At 44.1% G+C, this 18,334-nt stretch overlaps 1 protein-coding gene across 11 annotated transcripts in view; it reads right to left on the bottom strand.

The window, feature by feature from the left end:
* Positions 1-2,650: 2,650 nt before the first annotated feature.
* Positions 2,651-18,334, bottom strand: part of NHSL1 (NHS like 1) — a 272,793-nt gene continuing 257,109 nt past the window's right edge. For all 11 annotated transcript variants that reach the window (XM_064360639.1, XM_064360640.1, XM_064360633.1 and 8 more), the window contains 3 exons: positions 9,935-13,204; positions 9,269-9,401; positions 2,651-4,653 (listed from right to left, as the gene is read on the bottom strand). In XM_064360639.1, the coding sequence (XP_064216709.1) occupies positions 3,918-4,653; positions 9,269-9,401; positions 9,935-13,204 (4,139 nt within the window). In that variant the 3' untranslated portion in view covers positions 2,651-3,917. The remainder of the gene's footprint in view (positions 4,654-9,268; positions 9,402-9,934; positions 13,205-18,334) is intronic.

The raw sequence follows: 18,334 nt of genomic DNA, 5'->3' as shown, positions 1-18,334 counted from the left end.
CAGGAGTAACATGTGTGGAACTTAGCAGATCCACTGGAGGCACTCTGTACTCCTCGCCCAGCTGTAACTGAAAGGACTAGTGCAGCAACCCTGGTCTGAGAAGGGTTTGGCTCCCAGGACCTCAGGAATGAGAGCTTGGTTTATACTATCAAAAAAACCACCAAGACCAGCAAAGATGACAGTTGAGGAATTTAGAATGAAAGGGGGAGTAATGAGGACCAGCTATGATTCCAAAACCATTTGCAGGAAGGTGCTATAGTTGGTCTCACCAAACTCCTCTTTCAACATTTATCCTCAGCAAGAGAGGTCCATGGCACCCTGGAGCAGTCACTCTCTGCATGTTTTTAGGGGAAGTGGATCCATATGGGCAAGGGGTGGGCTGTGGCAGGCATGGAGAGGTGCCACTTAGATCCCCCTTTAAGACAAGACGTGCCATCCAGCTGCAAGGAGCCACCAGCTGCTACTTCACCAGGGTCCACCTTAGCTTTCAAACTGAGGTCACACTACTCTCAAGACAGGAGGGATTGGTGGCCAATGATTTCACTAAATTATGGAAATTGAGAGCATGCTCTTCTCAGAGGGGGGCAAGCACCTAGGATACAAGGACCTAGCTGTTTCAGTCCAACAAAGAACTCCGCCATGAGTGATCTTTTTCCCAGAGTTCCCCTGGGATGGCAGCTCGCCTGCCCTCCCTGCCTCATCCTGCTTCCTCTTTTCCTTTCAAAGGTGCTTACTCCAATAAAAGCTTTGGTATTCTAAGTGTCTCAGTGTCTACTTCTTGAAGAACCTAAACTGGCAGTAGGATCATGCCCCTTACTGGTAGCTCATCCGTATCTTCTATCTTTGGGCTTCCTTGTCTTTACCTAGCACATGAGAAGCATTTAGTAGGACTTTTTTCCCATTGCTGAACAAATGACAGATTGCTCTACTCCATGTTCTGTGAATAAAGGCTGGCTTCTGCGGAAGGTAGGTCAGAGCAGGCAACTGAGAGAAACTGTATTTGTTACCGCGCTGCTTATTAAAGAAAGTGGACCAAGAACCAGTTCCATGTTATATTCAAATGACCCTCCATTCCTCAACAACATCCTCACATCTGCCAAAGCAAATTATCCCGCTGTGCTCATTTTTTGATGGAATCAGCATCACATGCAGGCTGAACCCCTCTACAGCAAAACCAAGAAAGCCACTGTCCTTCCCCTCTCCTCCTAAGATGCCAGCACAGAACAGGGTGCCAGCAGCTCCTTTTCACTGTGATTCTCTTAAGGAATATACTGTCACCCCCACAGGAAAAGCAAGAGTTCAATCAAGAGTCTTCAGAAATAGTAGGAGGCCAGAAATCAGATAGCATTGAGGTTGTTTCCAACTGACAGACCAAACGGTCATTTGTTTCTCTCCCCACTGTTAGAAACTAAAGTGGAAATAATTTAGGGTGGGGCTTACTGTCTATGATTACCTGGAACTTAAAGCATCAGGGTACGAGGAGAGCCGTCAGATCTACCCGTGGAGCTTTGGAGTAAGTTGCGGTCCGCACCAAGCGGCCCCATGGAGTAGGTAGCCACGCGGAAGGCAGTGTTTCAGGGATGAGTCTTGATTCTTGTCTCCCTGTATTTCATCCATGCCTGTGAGAAGTTCTCACGTTTCTACACATGCCAAGTCATCTGAACTGCCAGGCGACAGTTATTCCTATTTTATTCCGAAGTCCGTAGGACACGATGTGGAGTTGTTTTTCCATGTGCCGTTGCAGATGGCGCCATCCAGTGTCTGTGATGTTCCACCTCTTCTCTGCTGGGGCCTCACCTCCCCCAGAGACCTTCTGTTCTCACTGCTTTTCTGTTTGTATCCAGAACACTCAACAATTCTGTACAAGAAGACTTATCTCATTATTAAAAAAAAATGCATGTACAAACAAAAAGAAATGCTTCAAATATTTACTTTACAATTGTTTTATTCAAAGCAAATTTAAATACGAATGTATATTTTTCATTAAAAATGGGAATTTAAAGTTTTATAATTAGTGTTATGTTGCTTTATCTTTGCATAAATTATGTATTAAAGATTTCTGATATTCCAGTCTTTTTTAGGCAGCTATGAGAAGATTTCATATTCAAAAGCCAGCGCCACTTTTCTAAAGAACAAATAATCTTTGTGCCAAATTAGTAGACAATTGCTCCAAATCTCTGGTCTTGATTTCTGGTTGTGTGAAGAGTGGTGTTTTGTTTTCTTCAGAGTAGGGGTCTTCATTCTTTAGGTGTGTTTTTGCCTCAAAGACATTTCTAATGGGTATCTGAAGTTTTTGTTTATAAGTCTCATAATGATTTGGCCTGCGCAATCCAACTTTTAGATACTATTTTCATACCCCCAAAAGATGGCAGGTGGTAGCTGTACTAGATTCAGACCAAGAATCTCCACTTTGTCATCCTAGGTCCTTCTAAGGAAGAAGACAAGACTCTGGCTTATTTAACAAATAAAGGAGTCTAAGTACACGGAAGTTAAGGGAGTGAGGGTGGGGGCAATAAGATTGACATTAAAATAAAGACTTCGAACACTTTTGTCCCATGTCTAAAATTGTTGGAAAATCTGATTGGAGAAGATTAGAAGATAATTAGCAACTCAATTATTTATAAACAAATATAAAAATGCACAAACCAAATGATGCAAAAAAATCTTTTTAATCTAAAAATTCATTTCCCAGGGCTAATTGATAGCCAAGCCCTACCAATTTTTATCAGTTATAGACTAACAAGAGCTATTCAAGATTTTCTTCAAAGTAAGATCATAGATTTTGACAAATCTTTCTGAATTAGGACATGATATCGTAGGCAGTTCAAGGGAAAAAAATAGCCATAACTTTTTCTTTGGTGTTCCCAAAAGGATATCCAAAAATTAGCAAATGTTGACATTTCAAGTGACAGGAAATTGCCTAATGAAAGTTTAAACTCTGGTTAAAAAAACAAAACAAAACAAACTGTTGTAAAAGGAAAAGCTCCACCCATAGTTCTGTAGTGCAAGTTTTCAAATTTAATTCTGAAAAATAATTTTATTTCATAGGCAGGAAACAAATTCCAGCAGTGTATCACTTATTCCTCTCCAACTCTGCCCCTCTCTGTATGTCCACACCACCACTTCAGTTCTCAGCTGCTACTCAAGGAGGAAATTCATTAAAAAATTACCCACACTTCTAAAAATCAGGCTACAATTCTGTGTATGTGGCTGCACAGCAGCAGGCACCAGGTTACAGCGTTGCCACTTCTACATGTTTGACATTTTCACAAAGAAGAAAGCCTACCTCCCCCAGAAAAAAGTACCTGAACCAATTAGTCACTTAGCCTCTTCCCAGCTTCTCTCTGCTCACCACGACCTGCCTCCCCTCAGCAGCACACGAGAGCATATATCCGTGTGTTCTGTGCATTAAGAACCAGCAACTCTGCCGCCTTTCTTAGAAGTAACATCTTCTCCTTTCTTACGGAACTCGCCAATTTCCATAAACGTAATGCTCTGAAAGCAATTACCGCCTAGTCCAGAGGACTCCGTTACTCTTACCAAGCTTAACTCTGGCTTGCTTTCTTCTATTTCTGTACATGTTGTTTGTGTATATGTGTATTTTTAAAAATTAAAAAGTGTTGAAAATGCACACACACACACCCCCAGCATTTAGGAAAAAAAAAAAAATCTTCCCCAGGAAGCACTTTCAGAAGTTTAAGCTTCTACTTGCTCATAAGCCACAGGGCAAGTGCCAAGTGAGTCCTAAATAACTTTCACTCACACTGCAGGGCAGGCAACGCCGGGGCACACAGCACAGACGCAGGGTGCCATCCCCGGGCGAGCCAGGGAGGGCGCCTGGCAGGCTTCCTAGAGTGCTGCACAGCTCATCTCCCCACCCCACCCCCGTGTCACCTGGGAGAGTTATGATCCTGGCCCTAACTCTCCTCGCTCAGAGAACTGCCACACTGCGGGGAGGGCGCTCTGCCCTCTGCACCGGCTGTCCCATCCACAGGGCGGAGGGCCGGGGGCTGCAGGGAGGCGGCAGGCCCCTCCCCACAGAGCAGGCCGCCCTCGCCCACCTCCTCCCTCGCCAGTCCGTTCAGGGAACATCCCTCCGCAGCGCCCAGGGCCCCACAGCCTCTGCTGTCCACAGGCTCCATGGCCTCCCCTTCTCCCTCCGAGATGACGGTCATGGGGCTGCTCTGGATCCGGTTCCGCAGGCTGTACCTGCTGCTGGCGGCAGAAGGCGGCGTTCTACTGCGGCCGTACCTGGGGCCGGAAAAGGACAGACTCCGAGGCATCAAGCCTTCGTTCTTGGCCCACTCCTCCTGTGCCCTTCTGTTCTTGCTTGGGGAGCAGCTTGACGGGCTCTCAGGGGCGTCTGGGGAAGGCTCTGACCTTGACCTCTGGAATCTGGGGTCCGTGTTCTTGAGCATCTCTGCTGCAGACATGCGGGCGCTGGTGTCTGAACGACTGCCCTTTTTTAGCAGCAGAGCTTTGAAGTTGTCACTGCTGGTGCTGCTCTTTCGGATGCTTCTCTGAATGGATCCCACTTGTTTTGGAGAGGCCAGGCTCGGGGCAGCGCCGGTGGGTGTCACTGGCGGGGAGGGAGAATGGTTTCGGGAGTGGTCATCATCTGAATCTCTACGGCCGAGGACTTTCCTTTTGGATCTGAGATTTAATAACATTAAGACAAAGGTTAATTCCCAAGGGACCACAGGCTGTCAGCCACAACCACTCTGCTTCTCCTCAGTCACATCTTCCGGTCACCATCTACTTAAGATTCATTTTCAAAAAAATTTATTTTTGACTGCGATCCCAGCATTTTGGGAGGCCAAGGTGGGAGGATCACTTGAGCTTAGGAGTTCAAGACCAGCCTGGGCAACATAGACTTTATCTCTATTCCAAAAAAAAAAAAAAAAAAAAGACAGAAGAAAAAGTAGTAAGTGAATAATTTATTTTTAACTTTGAAAAACTACAACACTCACACAAAAAAGAACAGCTCATTGTAAGACCGCGTGAGCCTGTAACTCACCTATGACGATCATTAATTATGGTCACTCTACTTTTGTCTCCACTCTTCCTATTTGAAACAAATCTTAGACACTGTATTAACTTACTTTGGATAGGACCATTTCCAAAAGTTTTAACAATAGCCAGTTTTCCTTGATCTTTCCTAGATGGGCTGATTCGAAGTGAATTTCACATGCTGACCCTCCTTTCTTTCCACGCTTCCTTTTCTTGTTCCATGCCAGAATACTCCCTGTACTAAGATGTACTCCACTCCAGGTCCTAGAACAACTCCTCAGCTTCACATTCTCAGTTATTCTAGAAGTTGACATCAGAGCAGTCTTCCTCAGCTCTTCCAGGACCACGTGCCAAATTCTACAAATTTAGCCTTCCAGAAAACAAGAGTGATCCCTCCGGGCCAGATCGTGTTTCATGATTGACTTCAGCAAACCTCACACTGATTAAGAAAATGTGACGGGTGGGGTGGAGCAGGGACGATGAAGGGGTTAGCAAAGAAAGTAAAAGGTTTCCGGTAGGTATTTCTTGTCCTGAGTCTCTAAGAACATCACTGTTCAATGTGCTTTCCATTGCCAGTGATGCAGAGATGATAAGCCCAATGAGCCAAGTGGCCCCTTGCTGGTCTCTTCATGAGAACAACTCAGTGTGCGTCTCTTAGCTAAGCACAGGAGAACTTGCTTTAAGGAAACTTGACACAGTTAATAGAGTAAAGACGTGGGTGTATCTCTTTTCCTGCTATCAAGTTGTAGAATGGGCAGCAGGGCAAGGTTGAGTATGATATCTGTACATACAGATTAAGAGTTGAAACCAGACTCTTCCCACTTCTTGCTGAGTGACCTGGGGACAAGTTACCCATGCATGCTGTGCCTCCTCACTTACAAGATACCAACCTCACAGGTTTGTGAAAATTAAGTGAAATAAAGAAGCTACATAACTCCCACTGCTAAAGCTCCCTTGTTCTGTCCTCTTGGGCAAATTAACATTTCTGACTGTTTCCTATCACAAAAGGGTGAATAAGAGTATACAGGTCACAGTTTGCCGAAAGAGCCATAATCGGTCAGGCATAGAGCAGGTGCTTGACAAACCTTTGAATGTCACATAGAAAGCCGATTCAGTTTTTATGTGGCTTACATAGCAAGACAGCGAGCAGGATGGGCCCTTGCTGGCTACCGTGGGCTTGGTGTTCCCAGGGTCATCTCCATTCTTCTGGTCAAAAAGAAGCCACTAAAGCAGAGGGTGGGAAATGGTAAGGACCCAATACAGAGTCTGAAGGGTGGCCAGAGTGGACAGGGTACCAGACTCTTTGGGACTGCAGAACACAGGTTTCATGGTCCCACTCAGTAGTCAATAAAAGTAGTGCCCTGATATGAGTTAGGACTGGCTGATAAAACCACAGACATCCTAACATCTTGAAATTGCAGAGCTAGAAAAGATGTTACAAATGGTCTAGTCTAACCACTTTTGGTTTCAGAAAAGGTAACTGGGGTCTAAAAACTGAAGTCACACAACTTGTTAGTATGACAGCTAGGACTTGAGGGACTTTCTTTGTCCTTACAGCACATGGTTTCACCACTTACGTAGTCTGCTCCCCAAAACAGCTCTGCTCATTTCATTCTTTTAGGTATTGGCTGGTGGCTTAATTTTTAAGTTAGTTTTTAAATGGTGAGGGTATGCTGAGACCCATTAAACAAGTCACAACTACAGTTGATTAAAAGGATGACCTTTAATTGTAGATACAGAATTAAGAAAGAAGATGGAGTGACCAGCTTAGGCCACATGGTGAAACCAGGTCTCTGCTAAAAATACGAAACTTAGCCGGGCATGGTGGCACATGCCTGTAATCCCAGCTACTCAGGATGCTGAGGCAGGAGAATCATTTGAATCTGGGAGGGAGAGGTTGCAGTGAGCCAAGATCGTGCCCCTGTACTCCAGCCTGGGCAACAGAGTAAGTGAGACTCTGTCTCAAAAAAAAAAAAAAAGAAAGAAAGAAAGAAAAGAAAGAAGATGATGGGATTCTATGAAAGCACTGGCATCTCTCAAGAGCAGGTGCCCACTAAAATAATTAAATCTAAATGTACAAATTCTTAGCATATACATATACACAGACACACACACAAATAGATATTTTTAAGGAAGATGTCTATAAAAAGTGCTTAAACAGTTAACACTGATTTAAAAACTAATTACTTCAATAAATATAAAAACTTCACACCTCAACTGGTGTTCTACATTTTCCATCTGGCTTTAAATCTGAAGCGAATTCATTTGCATTATAAAATTTGGAAGCTGTGTTTCAACTTAGATATTCTTTATTTTACATTATGAGCTTATGTGCTGAAGGACATAAAAATAAAGCCCTAAAAAACACAGACAGTAGATAGGTTTTTACTATGTCTGCTAATTTATTCTCCACGCTACAACAGAAATTAGCATGTGTCCTTGCTCTCTCTCTGTAATCTGTTCCTAAGACCTAGTTGGCTTTTACTTCTCTCATGTGCACACTGAATACTACAAACTGACCGATTTCTACATCTGCAGTCAATGTAACGCCCTAGTAAGAAAAACCACACATTTTTCAGTGCCTTAAGAAGGTTGCCAAAATATAGAGGAAACCTTTGGCATATTTTTGGGAAAAAATATGCAGTAATTCGGACCCACAACAGTTGGGTTTCCTCACTAGAACCAAGTATTTAGTACACAGAACAACCAAGCAATGCAAATCTTCTCTGTGGATGGCTACTATAAATAGATAGATGTGCCTGTATATTTAGCAACTCAGTGCATTCCATACTTAATGAAATACTTTGAGTCTTGGAAGAATCTTCTAATGGTTAAATACCAGTTGGTTTTATTTAATTCAGGAAATATTTATTGAGTGCTTATTATGTGTCCAGCATGGTTAAGAGTCAGAAACATCTGTGGGAACTTCTAGAATTGCCACTAAAGTTTCAAAGGATGCATCGCTGATCATTTCTCTGTTTTGAGAAATAATTGGATAACTACCGTTTTACTTCTAATGAGATTAACGAAACCAGTCCATGTTAAAGGGGGTAGTCTTTAGGATCTATTATACCAATACTAGAGGAGCGATGTAAAGAGCATAATTCTTGACAAGCACATTAATTCACCAGCTTCATTATCCCTGCACCAAGTTAGATGTTTATGTGCCACATGAAGAGTTTCAGGTAGGTACAGCACTATGCTTTTCATCTTATGCATTAGTCTTTTCAGTGAGATTCCAAGAATAAAGAATAAAGAGTGCTGATATAAGATCATTCACACACAGAATCAAATGATTCCTGTAGAATCAATCATTTGATTCCTATAGAATCATTTGATTCTTTGTTTCAGGAGGTTAGTAAAAAAAAAGGATCTTCATTCAGAGCAAAATAAGGCCTTGGCAATATAAGGACATTAATTAGAGTTACCTGGAAATACCATGGTAAAGAGGTCTAGAAGGAAGCCAAAGGCTTAGCATTATGGCTTAAAGTACTTGCACATAAACAGTCATCAGTTCTTACAGTGACACTGTTGTGGGAGCACTCAGCTGTTTACAAGTGATGCAACAAATAAAACTTTAGTGCTAAATCATATTCACTCTTAAAGATGACAACATATAAAAACTGTAACCACTCAGGCCATTATTTGGAAAATTTTACCCTTTTTTGTTTTTAAACCCAACGATTTCTGCTGCCAGTAGATGGCACTCGTGGTATACAGCAACAAGCACACATCATTCCTCTCGCTCCTGCTCAAAGAGACGTACTCTTTTATAGAAACATTTAAGCAGCCAAAGAAATGGCACTGTATAATCGCAGTTTTTCTGTAAAATGAAAAAACAATACTAAACTAAAACCTCCTGAGGAAGAGAGTCCCGTGAAGCTGTCTGTGCATTCTAAGTCCACAGAACGCAGCATTCCTCATCCGACCGCACTGTCAGCTGCTTTAATCCCACTTTTGCTAATACTCGTCTTATGACTGCCACACTGCGCTCCTTGCCAGGAAGAGCAGCACCTACCAGAAGGTATCACATTGAGCCTCTGTCCCCAATGTCATAAAAATCAGTGAGACACAGTGAAACAGAAATTGGAGTCAGAGGAAATAAAACTATAGGAACCCACCAAAAAATCAACAGTAAAGTTAAGGAGTCATGATTGGGTGACAGAAGAAACCGCTCGGAAGAAAAATAAATCGAGGGGCCGCTTGGAAAGAAGGAATTATAAAGTAGATTAAAGTCAGAGGAAGGAGTGTGAAATACCTGTGAATAGCTGCAAAAAGGTCTTCTGTGGTCCTGGGTCGACTGGGGGTCATCACCTCATCACTCCCGTCTTCCTTGAGGAAGTCACAGGCCTCTGAGAATGAACAGGCTGCACTGGCCTCCGGTACCCCAGCTATGGAAAAGCAGGCAGGCACACAAGACGCTCAAGTGACTACAATTTCAGTCCTCAGCCAAGCTTCTAAATATGCTGCTTCCCTGCCATTCCTGACAATGTGAGAACCACAGGGAGATGCCATGGGTCTGTAGTTTGATAGTTTACAAAGAAGGGGAAAAATGACACTAGCCTGAGAGCCAGAGCTCATTCTTTGTTAAAGTATAGAACGCCTACGGCATCTCTCTTAAATTTTGTTGCAACGTTTCTTGGGAGGTGTTACCCATTGCTATTTAATACCCAGCCTGCTGCAGATTATCTCCATTCCCCCTATTTTCTGCCATCCCTTTAGGTCTAGATCTTAAAAATAAAATAACAAAATGCAAAGCTGGTAACCTAACCTGTTTTAGCACGGGAAGCCCACACACTGCTAGCTTTCACATGAATCTGATCTACCTGGGTTCTTTCCACAAGTGGGCATTCAACAACTCTATCTGGTTCAGCTGCATATGGGCAGAGGGCACAGGAGAGAGAAGCCAGGAAGCCAGACTCACCTGCTCCGTCCTGTTGAGACAGGCAGCTCTCCCCATCGCCCCCAGCATCTGCACTGTTCTCGGCTGGGTCTTCCTGCTTGGGAGCCGGTGAGACATTGGGCTGTACCATGGGGACATTGGCTTCCACTCTGCCGGAGGACACGGATCCTGCAGCTCCTCCCTCAAGAACCAAGGTGCCAGGGTGTGTGGCATGAGAGCCGGCTTGGGCTGCAGAACTCTCTTTTGCCTCTTTGCTGTACACAGAGCCCTCCTCTCCCCTCGTGGGGCTAGGCGCGGCTCGGAGGGCTTCGCTCACGTTCTCTGCGGGCTCCACTGCAAAATCTTTCTGCGGAGGTGGTACCACCAGGAACAGTTTGGGCTTCTTGGAAATGGGGGGTGGCTTCCTGCTGGGTGAAGAGTCTGGGAGTGGGGCGGTGCTGGGGCTGGGCCGAGCCTCTGCCTCCCCAGGGCTCAGAGCTCCAAGGCTGCTGCGCTCGGCCGCACTGCCATGGTCACCCTGACTTGAGCTCTTGGCAGGCGTCGGAAGCGAGCTTGTCACAGAGGCAGACTGGCTTTCACTCTCCATTTCATTTGTGCTATTTCGGGATTTCAGGAAAGCAGATGGCTTTAAGTGGTACTGTGGAGCGACTGGAGTTCGTTGTTCCTGAGCTGTTTGTTCAGACAACGGTGCTGCCTCGGCACCCGAGTTCTTTCTCACGGGCCTCAACTGCACCATTTGCAATGCTTCCGTGGTTATCAGGGGCATGAGGGGCCTGCTGGTCTCCTCCTTGGTAGAAGGCGGCCTCAAGGATCCCCGGGAGGACTCTGGCTGACCAGAATTTGTGAAAGAAGGCCTGGTGTCTTTCATGAATTTGGGGTCAAGAGGTGGGGCGGGTGGGGGTTCCAAGGAAGGTAAGAAAGGTGGGGGCAATGGCAAGGACACAGGTGAATCTGGAAGAAGAGGGCTCAGTGCAGTGGGGGGAGGAGAAAGGCACCAATCAGGTGGGGAGCAGAAAGCAGTGAGAGCTTCTGGCGGCGGAGGGGGGAACACAGGAGAGTGAGGCAGAGGAGGGCCCTGGGAACAGTCTGCAACAGGAGGTGGGGGAGGAAGGAAAGGAGACCTGTCTGCAGGACAAGGGGATGGAGGAGAGGGAACAGGAGGAGGAGGAGCCAGGGGAGAGCCCACAGCTGGATCCAGCTTCTTCATAGTGCCACTTCCTTCGTTAGAAGTGTTAGAGGAAAGAGAAGTGGACGACGACGAAATGGATATTGAAGATATCAGAGAGGACTTCCTTTCTGGTACCTTGGGCTTGGGCTTCCCCTTCCCATTTGCTGGTGACACTGATTTTAAAAACACAGGCACAGGGGTGAGTGCTGTGGGTGTATTTGACTGGCTGGAATACCCACTGGATGGAGAAATGACTCTGTGTGACTTCTCCGGTGACATGATCTTTGGTTTGACTGAAGCACTGGGCACTTGGGGCATTGTGGCTCTGGACCCTTCTTGGACATGGCGGACTGGCCCGTTCCCAGTGGGCGCCCCGCTGCTGGTTGAACAGCCCCCTGCTGGGTTCCCCGGATCTTCCTGCACGCCCGTGTAGTCAATGTAGTAACCCCAGGGGTCCGTGTACTCTGACTTGACGCTGCTCGTGTCACTCTGTGATGGTGTGACCCCACACAGGGAGTAGACATTGGGGGTGGTGGCAGAAGTCATGCTGCTGCCAGCACTGACTGTGCTCTGGCTCCGGGAGCGGGGCAGCCAGGGCTCTTCCAAGTCACTGCAGGGGCTCTGGGAGGGCGAGCTGCCACCCTTGCCTGGGAGGCTCAGCTGCAGCGAGTGCTGGAGTGTGGCGATCAGGCTCTCGCTGAGCACCTGCCCATTGGACTGGCTGCTCTTCTTGGGAATCCTGCGGAGGGAGTCTGTCCGGGAGGGTGGCAGGGGAGGTTTCTTTGCTTTCTTCAAAGAGATGCTTCTTGACAGGGATTTATCCTGGTAATTGGATCGGTCCCCCTGGTTTTTCTGAGCTCTTCCATCAAAAACATTGACCACACTGTGTCTGGGGTTCCCAAAGCCATCACTGCTATTGCACAGATTCCCAGATCCATGTCCAGAGTCAGTGTGCAGAGACGTGCAGTAGCCATCGTGGTCCTCGGAATACAGTGACCCAGCATCCTCTTTGTTGGATGTTTGGTCCAAACTGCAACTGCTCATGTTACTTGTGGGAGTGGAGTAGCCAGGAGTTGCTAAATGTGGCTTCAGGGGTGATGCCCTTCCGTTACCTGAGGCTTTGTATTCCCAGGGCTCCGAGCTGCTGTGCCCTCCACCCCCTGAATAACTAGATTCACTCTTGCCATCCACATCTTGGGGGTGGGCTGGGAAGGCCAGGTTGTTTCTACAATTATATGGCATGGCTTGGGACCCATTCTCCCTATTTGCTGGAGCACTTAGAGAGACTGCCGAGTCACAGAGGGACAACAGTGTGGGTGCACCAGAGGAATGAGGGTCTAAGGCCTGTGAAAGAATGATGGTGTGACCCTCATTCCAGTGGTGACCGGGAGACTGATGATCACCTTTCACAGCATGCCTGGAGATGAGGTGGTCTCTGGATTTTATCTTTGCATGCAATGAGCCGGAACTTCTACTTTCCAGCTGCCCCGCGCTCTGAGCAGTGTGAATAGCGATAACCTCGGAAGAGGAAGACAGTGTGGCATTTGGGATGATGCTGGTGGAGTAGGCTGCATGAGGAGAAACCACACATGCTGGGCTCGTGACATTTTCACTCTCGAAGTGCCTCAGCTCCTGGGATTTGGGTCTCAAAAGTGTTCCAGTCCTTGAGGTACCTCCTAAATGGCCTGAGTTTTCATCTGCTTGTGGGTGACCTCTCTGGTAGGGGAAAGTGCCATCCATGTCTCCTGCGGGGCCCAGGGGACCCAGCCTCGGCTCAAGAGACTGAATGTTCGCCCTTGCTCCAGAACGCGGAAGACTGTGGAAGCCAGCATCACTGTCGAGGCGGGAAGGGAATACGATCCCTGCAGAATCGCTCAGCACAGACATGTTGCCAGAGGAACCTGAGAAGTGGCCCATCTGGGCAGCAATGCCTTGCCCCTTCTGTGCCCTGATTCTCCTCATGGAAGGTGGTACGACCTTCATGTCCTCCGTCTGACAGCTGGAGTCCCTGGTTTCTGAGCGCTGCCCAGCAGACTGATAGCTATCAAACCTTCCCAGCGTAGAGTAGTGATCGGGGGTGTATATCGAGTGGCCACCAACATCATCTTGGCTAATGCCCGATGCTGGAGATAAAGCAAAAAGAGGCTTGTTACCTGAAAATAAAATTCATGGTTCATCAGCTGTACCCTCATCCCCTCTGACAAAATTAAAAAATTTTTTTTCTATTTAATTTCCTTTCTCCTGTAGGTACCTAAATACATTTAAAAAGTTACTGATAGCTCTAAAATAAAAATCCTTGTCACGAAATTTCAGGTACTTCTCTTAATTTGTACTTCCAATCCTCCTATGGCTTGAGTACTGCATATGGAATTCTCAGGCAATTCTTGAAGATCAAGGCTGCTGAGGGCTCAGAGGAGGATTTACTTTTAAATAACCATCTTTCCATAAAGTCTTCAAGGTAGGCTTTCGCCCAGTGGGTGACTGCACAGAGCATCTATCAAGCAGTGACACATCTTTCCCAAAGGCAGATGAATGTAGTAATTGAACAATAGGGCCACAGAGATACCATGTTTGAGGGGTACTGGTATAAAACAGTGTTAATTATGTTAATTCTTTATGTCAGAAGGAAATTCTAAGGCAAAGAAAATTGATTTACAGACCCATCTGTGTTCCAAACATTTCATTATCCATCTGAAGCCATTCTCTGTCTGTTGGTGACATTCAAAATTCAACAGCAATCTGTTGTGTTCTGGTGGGGGAAACCGGCAGGAACTGATCCAGTGAACATTTCCTCAAATTAGGGTGATTTATTCGTTGGAGTTTTACAACCAAACAGAGAATACTATGTTAAAAAGAAAGAAAGAAAGAAACACAAGGAAGGGCCAACAGAGGGACATGGACGAGGTAAACCTTAAGTGTAGATAAAGTGTTAGATTTCAAGCTACCCCGGAAAGAACAGAGCTTACAAGAAAAAAAAAAATCACAAAGACAAGAACTTACCCAAAGTATTCTGAGGAAAAAAGTCAATCCTCAAGACAAATCAAATCTTTAAAAACAGTAGTGAAACTACAGCTTTCCCATGTTATCTCCATCCAACAAGGACCCAAGAGCATCTATCTCAACACGGGCTTTGCTGAGCAATGCGACTCAAGCACAACCCTGTGTGTCAGTGGACACCTGGAAGTGACCCTAGGAGAGATGGGATTCCTAAGCTCCTGACGCATAATCTAACCAAGACATGGACTGGATATAGAACGCCTTTTGCTCACTCAGGTAGCAGTGTGCTCTTATCAACCTCAAAGAAGAAGATGGCGCCCTGGAAGGAAGGCACCTGGCATAAAGCCTTCTCCTTCACTGTGATGGAGAGGCATTGTTATATATATATTTTTAGCAAAGATGATCTGTTTCCTCTCTCTACCCTCTTTCCAGTACCAACTCTCTGAAGACACACAGACACACACACATACAGACATACACACACACACAAACACACACAAGGCTGTCCCTCATAGAGAGGGAAAGTGGGCAAAAGGGCAGGAATAGAAGAAAAACCCACTTTCAAGAGGTGCAAAGTTTTGCCATTTAGTAATTTAGAAGATGGGAGGTCGACTGGTATTGGTGTATCAGTTTGTACAAGTTCAATTCCGAACACTCAAAATACCTCATTCCATTCAACAACGGGTTTTGAATGTTTGGAATTAAACTCATACAAACAAACACATTTTTTTTTTCTTGCAAAACTGTACTAGTATTTGCATGGCGTTAGTGGTAGATTTTTAACTGTCTTTAAGTACCATAAACAAAATCCTGATGCTTTTGGATAACAGTTTTAAATGTGAAACCATTCTAGGCATCTAAAAAAAAAATAGAAACATAGCAATTTTGTCAACCTCTACAGCTAAGTATAACTTTCTTATTAAAATAAAAACATTTCCTAAAGACCTTAAAAAGCATATGAGAAACTAATATATCTTATCACAAGGACCACCAAAATTCTATTCCCAAAACAGACTCTCCAATATTTTCACAGTATAAAAAGTTTCATAATATGATGGGAAACAGATGAGTGGTATAGAGGCATGTTTTATTCTGCTTAGCTTTATTGTGCATTGCAGATAATTGTGGTTTTATTACAAATCGAAGGTTTGTAGCAACCCTGTGTTGAGCAAGTCCATTGGTGCCATTTTTCTAACATGTGCTTACCGTGTGTCTCTTGTCACATTTTGGTAATTCTTGCAATCTTCCAAACATTTTCATTATTATTAGATCTGTTATGCTGATCTGTGACCAGGGATCTTTGATGTTACCATTTTAATTGTTTTGGGGTGCCACAAATCATGCCCACATAAGACTGCGAATGTAATTGATAAATGCTGTGTGTGTTCTGACTGTACCACTGGCCAGCTGTTGCCCAGTCTCTCTCCCTCTATTTCCTGAGATACAATAATAATGAAATTAGGACAATTAATAACCCTACAATGGCCTCTAAGGGTTCAAGTGAAAGGAAGAGTTGCATGTCTCTCCCTTTAAATCAAAAGTTAGAAATGATTAAGCTTAGTGAGGAAGGCATGTCAAAAGCTAAGGCCAAAAGCTAGGCCTTTTGTGCCAAACAACGAACTGAGCTGTGATTGCAAAGGAAAAGTTCTTGAAGGAAATAAAAAGTGCTACTCTAGTGCATACATACATAAGAAGGCAAAACAGCTTTATTACTGATATGCAAAAAGTTTTAATGGTCTGGATAGAAGATCAAATCAGCCACAACATTCCCCTTAAGCCGAAGCCTAATCCAGTGCAAGGCCCTAACTCTCTTCAATTCTGTGAAAGCTAAGAATGGTGAGGAAGCTACAGAAGAAGAGCTGGAAGCTAGCAGAGGTTGTTTCATGAGGTTCAAGGAAAGCAGTCATTTCTATAACATAAAAGTGAAGCACAAATGCTGCTGGAGGAGGTGCAGAAAGTTATCTAGAGGATCTAGCTAGGGCAATTGACAAAAGTGGTTATACTCGACAACAGGTTTTCAATGTAGATGAACCAACCTTCTAATGGAAGATGTCATCTAGGACTTTCAGAGCAACAAGTCAATGCCTGTCTTCAAAGCCTCAAAGGACAAACTGACCCTTGTTTGAGGCCAAAGTAGCTGGGGTCTTAAAGTTGAAACCAAAGCTCCTTTACCATTCTGAAATTCCTAGAGTCCTAAGAATTATGCTAAACAGAGTCTGCCTGTGCTCTATCATGGAACAACAAAGCCTGGATGATAGCATGTCTGCTTACAGCATGATTTACTGGATACTTTTAAGTCCACAGTTGAGATCTACTCCCCAGAAAAAAAAAAAGATTTCTTTCATTTACAATGCACCTAGTCAACCAAGAGCTCTGATGAAGACAGACAAATAGACAAATGTTTTTATGCCTGCTAACACAACATTCATTTGGCAGCCCATGGCTTAAATAGTAATTTTGACTTTCAAGTCTTAATTTTGTAATGCACTTTGTAAGGCCAAAGCTGCCATAATAGTGATTCCTCTGATAGATCTGGACAAATAAGTTGGAAACCTGAAAAGGATTCACCATTCTAGCACAGTAAGAACAATTTTAATTCATGGGAGAAGGTCAAAATGTCAACATTAGCAAGAGTTTGGAAGAAATAGATCCAGTTCTCATAGATAACTTCAAGAGGTTCAAGACTTAAGTGAAGGAAGTGACTGCAGACATGGTAGAAACAGCAAGGAACCAGAGTTAGAAGTGGAGCCTGAAGATGTGGCTGGACTGCTGCAATCTCATGATCAAACTTGAATGCTAAGGCATGATTTCTTTCAGATGAGCAATGAAAATGGTTTCTTAAGATGGGCTCTCCTAGTGAAGATGCTGTGAACATTGTTAAAATGACAACAAAGGATTCAGAATATTACATAAACTTAGTGGATAAAGCAGCAGCAGGTTTTGAGAGACTGACTCATATTTTGAAAGTAGTTCTACTGTGGGTAAAATATTAGTAAACAGTATGTTTACTGACATTTTACCCACAGTAGAACTACTTTCAAAATTCGAAAGAGAAATCTTTCATGAAAGGAAAGATCTGTCAGTGTAGCCAGCATCACTGTTGTCCTCTTTTAGGAAATTGCCAGAGTCATCCCTGCCTTCAGCAACCATCACCTTGATCAGTCAGCAGCCATCAATATTGAGGCAAAACCCTTCACCAGCAAAAGGCTTAAGACTCTCTAGGTTCAGATGATTGTTAGTATTTTTTAGCAATCAGGTATTTTTAAACGGTACATTTTTTTTCTTTTTTTTACATAATGCTATTGCACATTTAGTGAGATCACAGTACAGTGTAAACATAACTTTTATAGGCACTGGGAAACCAAAAATTTGTGGGACTCGCTGTATTGCAATATTTGCTTTATTCCAGTCGTCTGGAACTATAGCTGCAATATCCCTGAGGTATGTCTATCCTGATTACAGAACAGAACAAACTAAAAAAGAGAACTACAAACAAGTGTAGACCACTTAGGTGCTGCTCAGACTTGATAGGATTTTCAAACATAATGTAAAAAAATAGTTATTTATACTTTTTCCTTTATTAATATTTCAAATTTTTAAAAAAATATGTAATTAAGGATGCTGAATATTTACAAGTTAGTTTATTTAAGGTTCAGGATATGAATTTTTAAAGTCTTATCAAGAAGATAGTTTCTTAGTATAAACTACCAAAAATTATTCATAAAGAGATTCCTTTAAATGAGGGTTTTTCTGCTTAGAGAGTATGCATTGGGATAAGTTCAGTAGCCAAGTGTAATGTATATATCAACAAAATAATCCTATGATTCTAAAAGATGAAGCCTCATAATATGATGTTCAGATACTTTTCTGTATAGTTTTTTTTTTTTGAGACAGATTTTCAATCTTGTTGCCCAGGATGGAGTGCAATGGTGTGATCTCAGCTCACTGCAACCTCCACCTCCCAGGTTCAAGCGATTCTCCTGCTTCAGCCTCCTGAGTAGCTAGGATTACAGGCATGCGCTACCACACCCAGCTAATTTTGTATTTTTAGTAGAGACGGGGTTTTTACACGTTGGTCAGGCTGGTCTCAAACTCCTGACGTCAGGTGATCCACCCGCCTCGGCCTCCCAAAGTGCTGGGATTACAGGCGTGAGCTACCATGCCCGGCCCACTTCTGTATAGATTTAAGATAAAAGAAAACATTCAAAATGTCCAATTCACTGAAATGAAAGGCAACAAATTTTAGGTTACCAGAT

The sequence above is a fragment of the Aotus nancymaae genome, unplaced genomic scaffold (assembly GCF_030222135.1).
Source record: "Aotus nancymaae isolate 86718 unplaced genomic scaffold, 86718_ANA_hifiasm-v0.15.2.pri h1tg000040l, whole genome shotgun sequence".
Taxonomy (NCBI): Eukaryota; Metazoa; Chordata; class Mammalia; order Primates; family Aotidae; genus Aotus; species Aotus nancymaae.
This window is presented reverse-complemented; position numbering and strand designations above follow the sequence as displayed.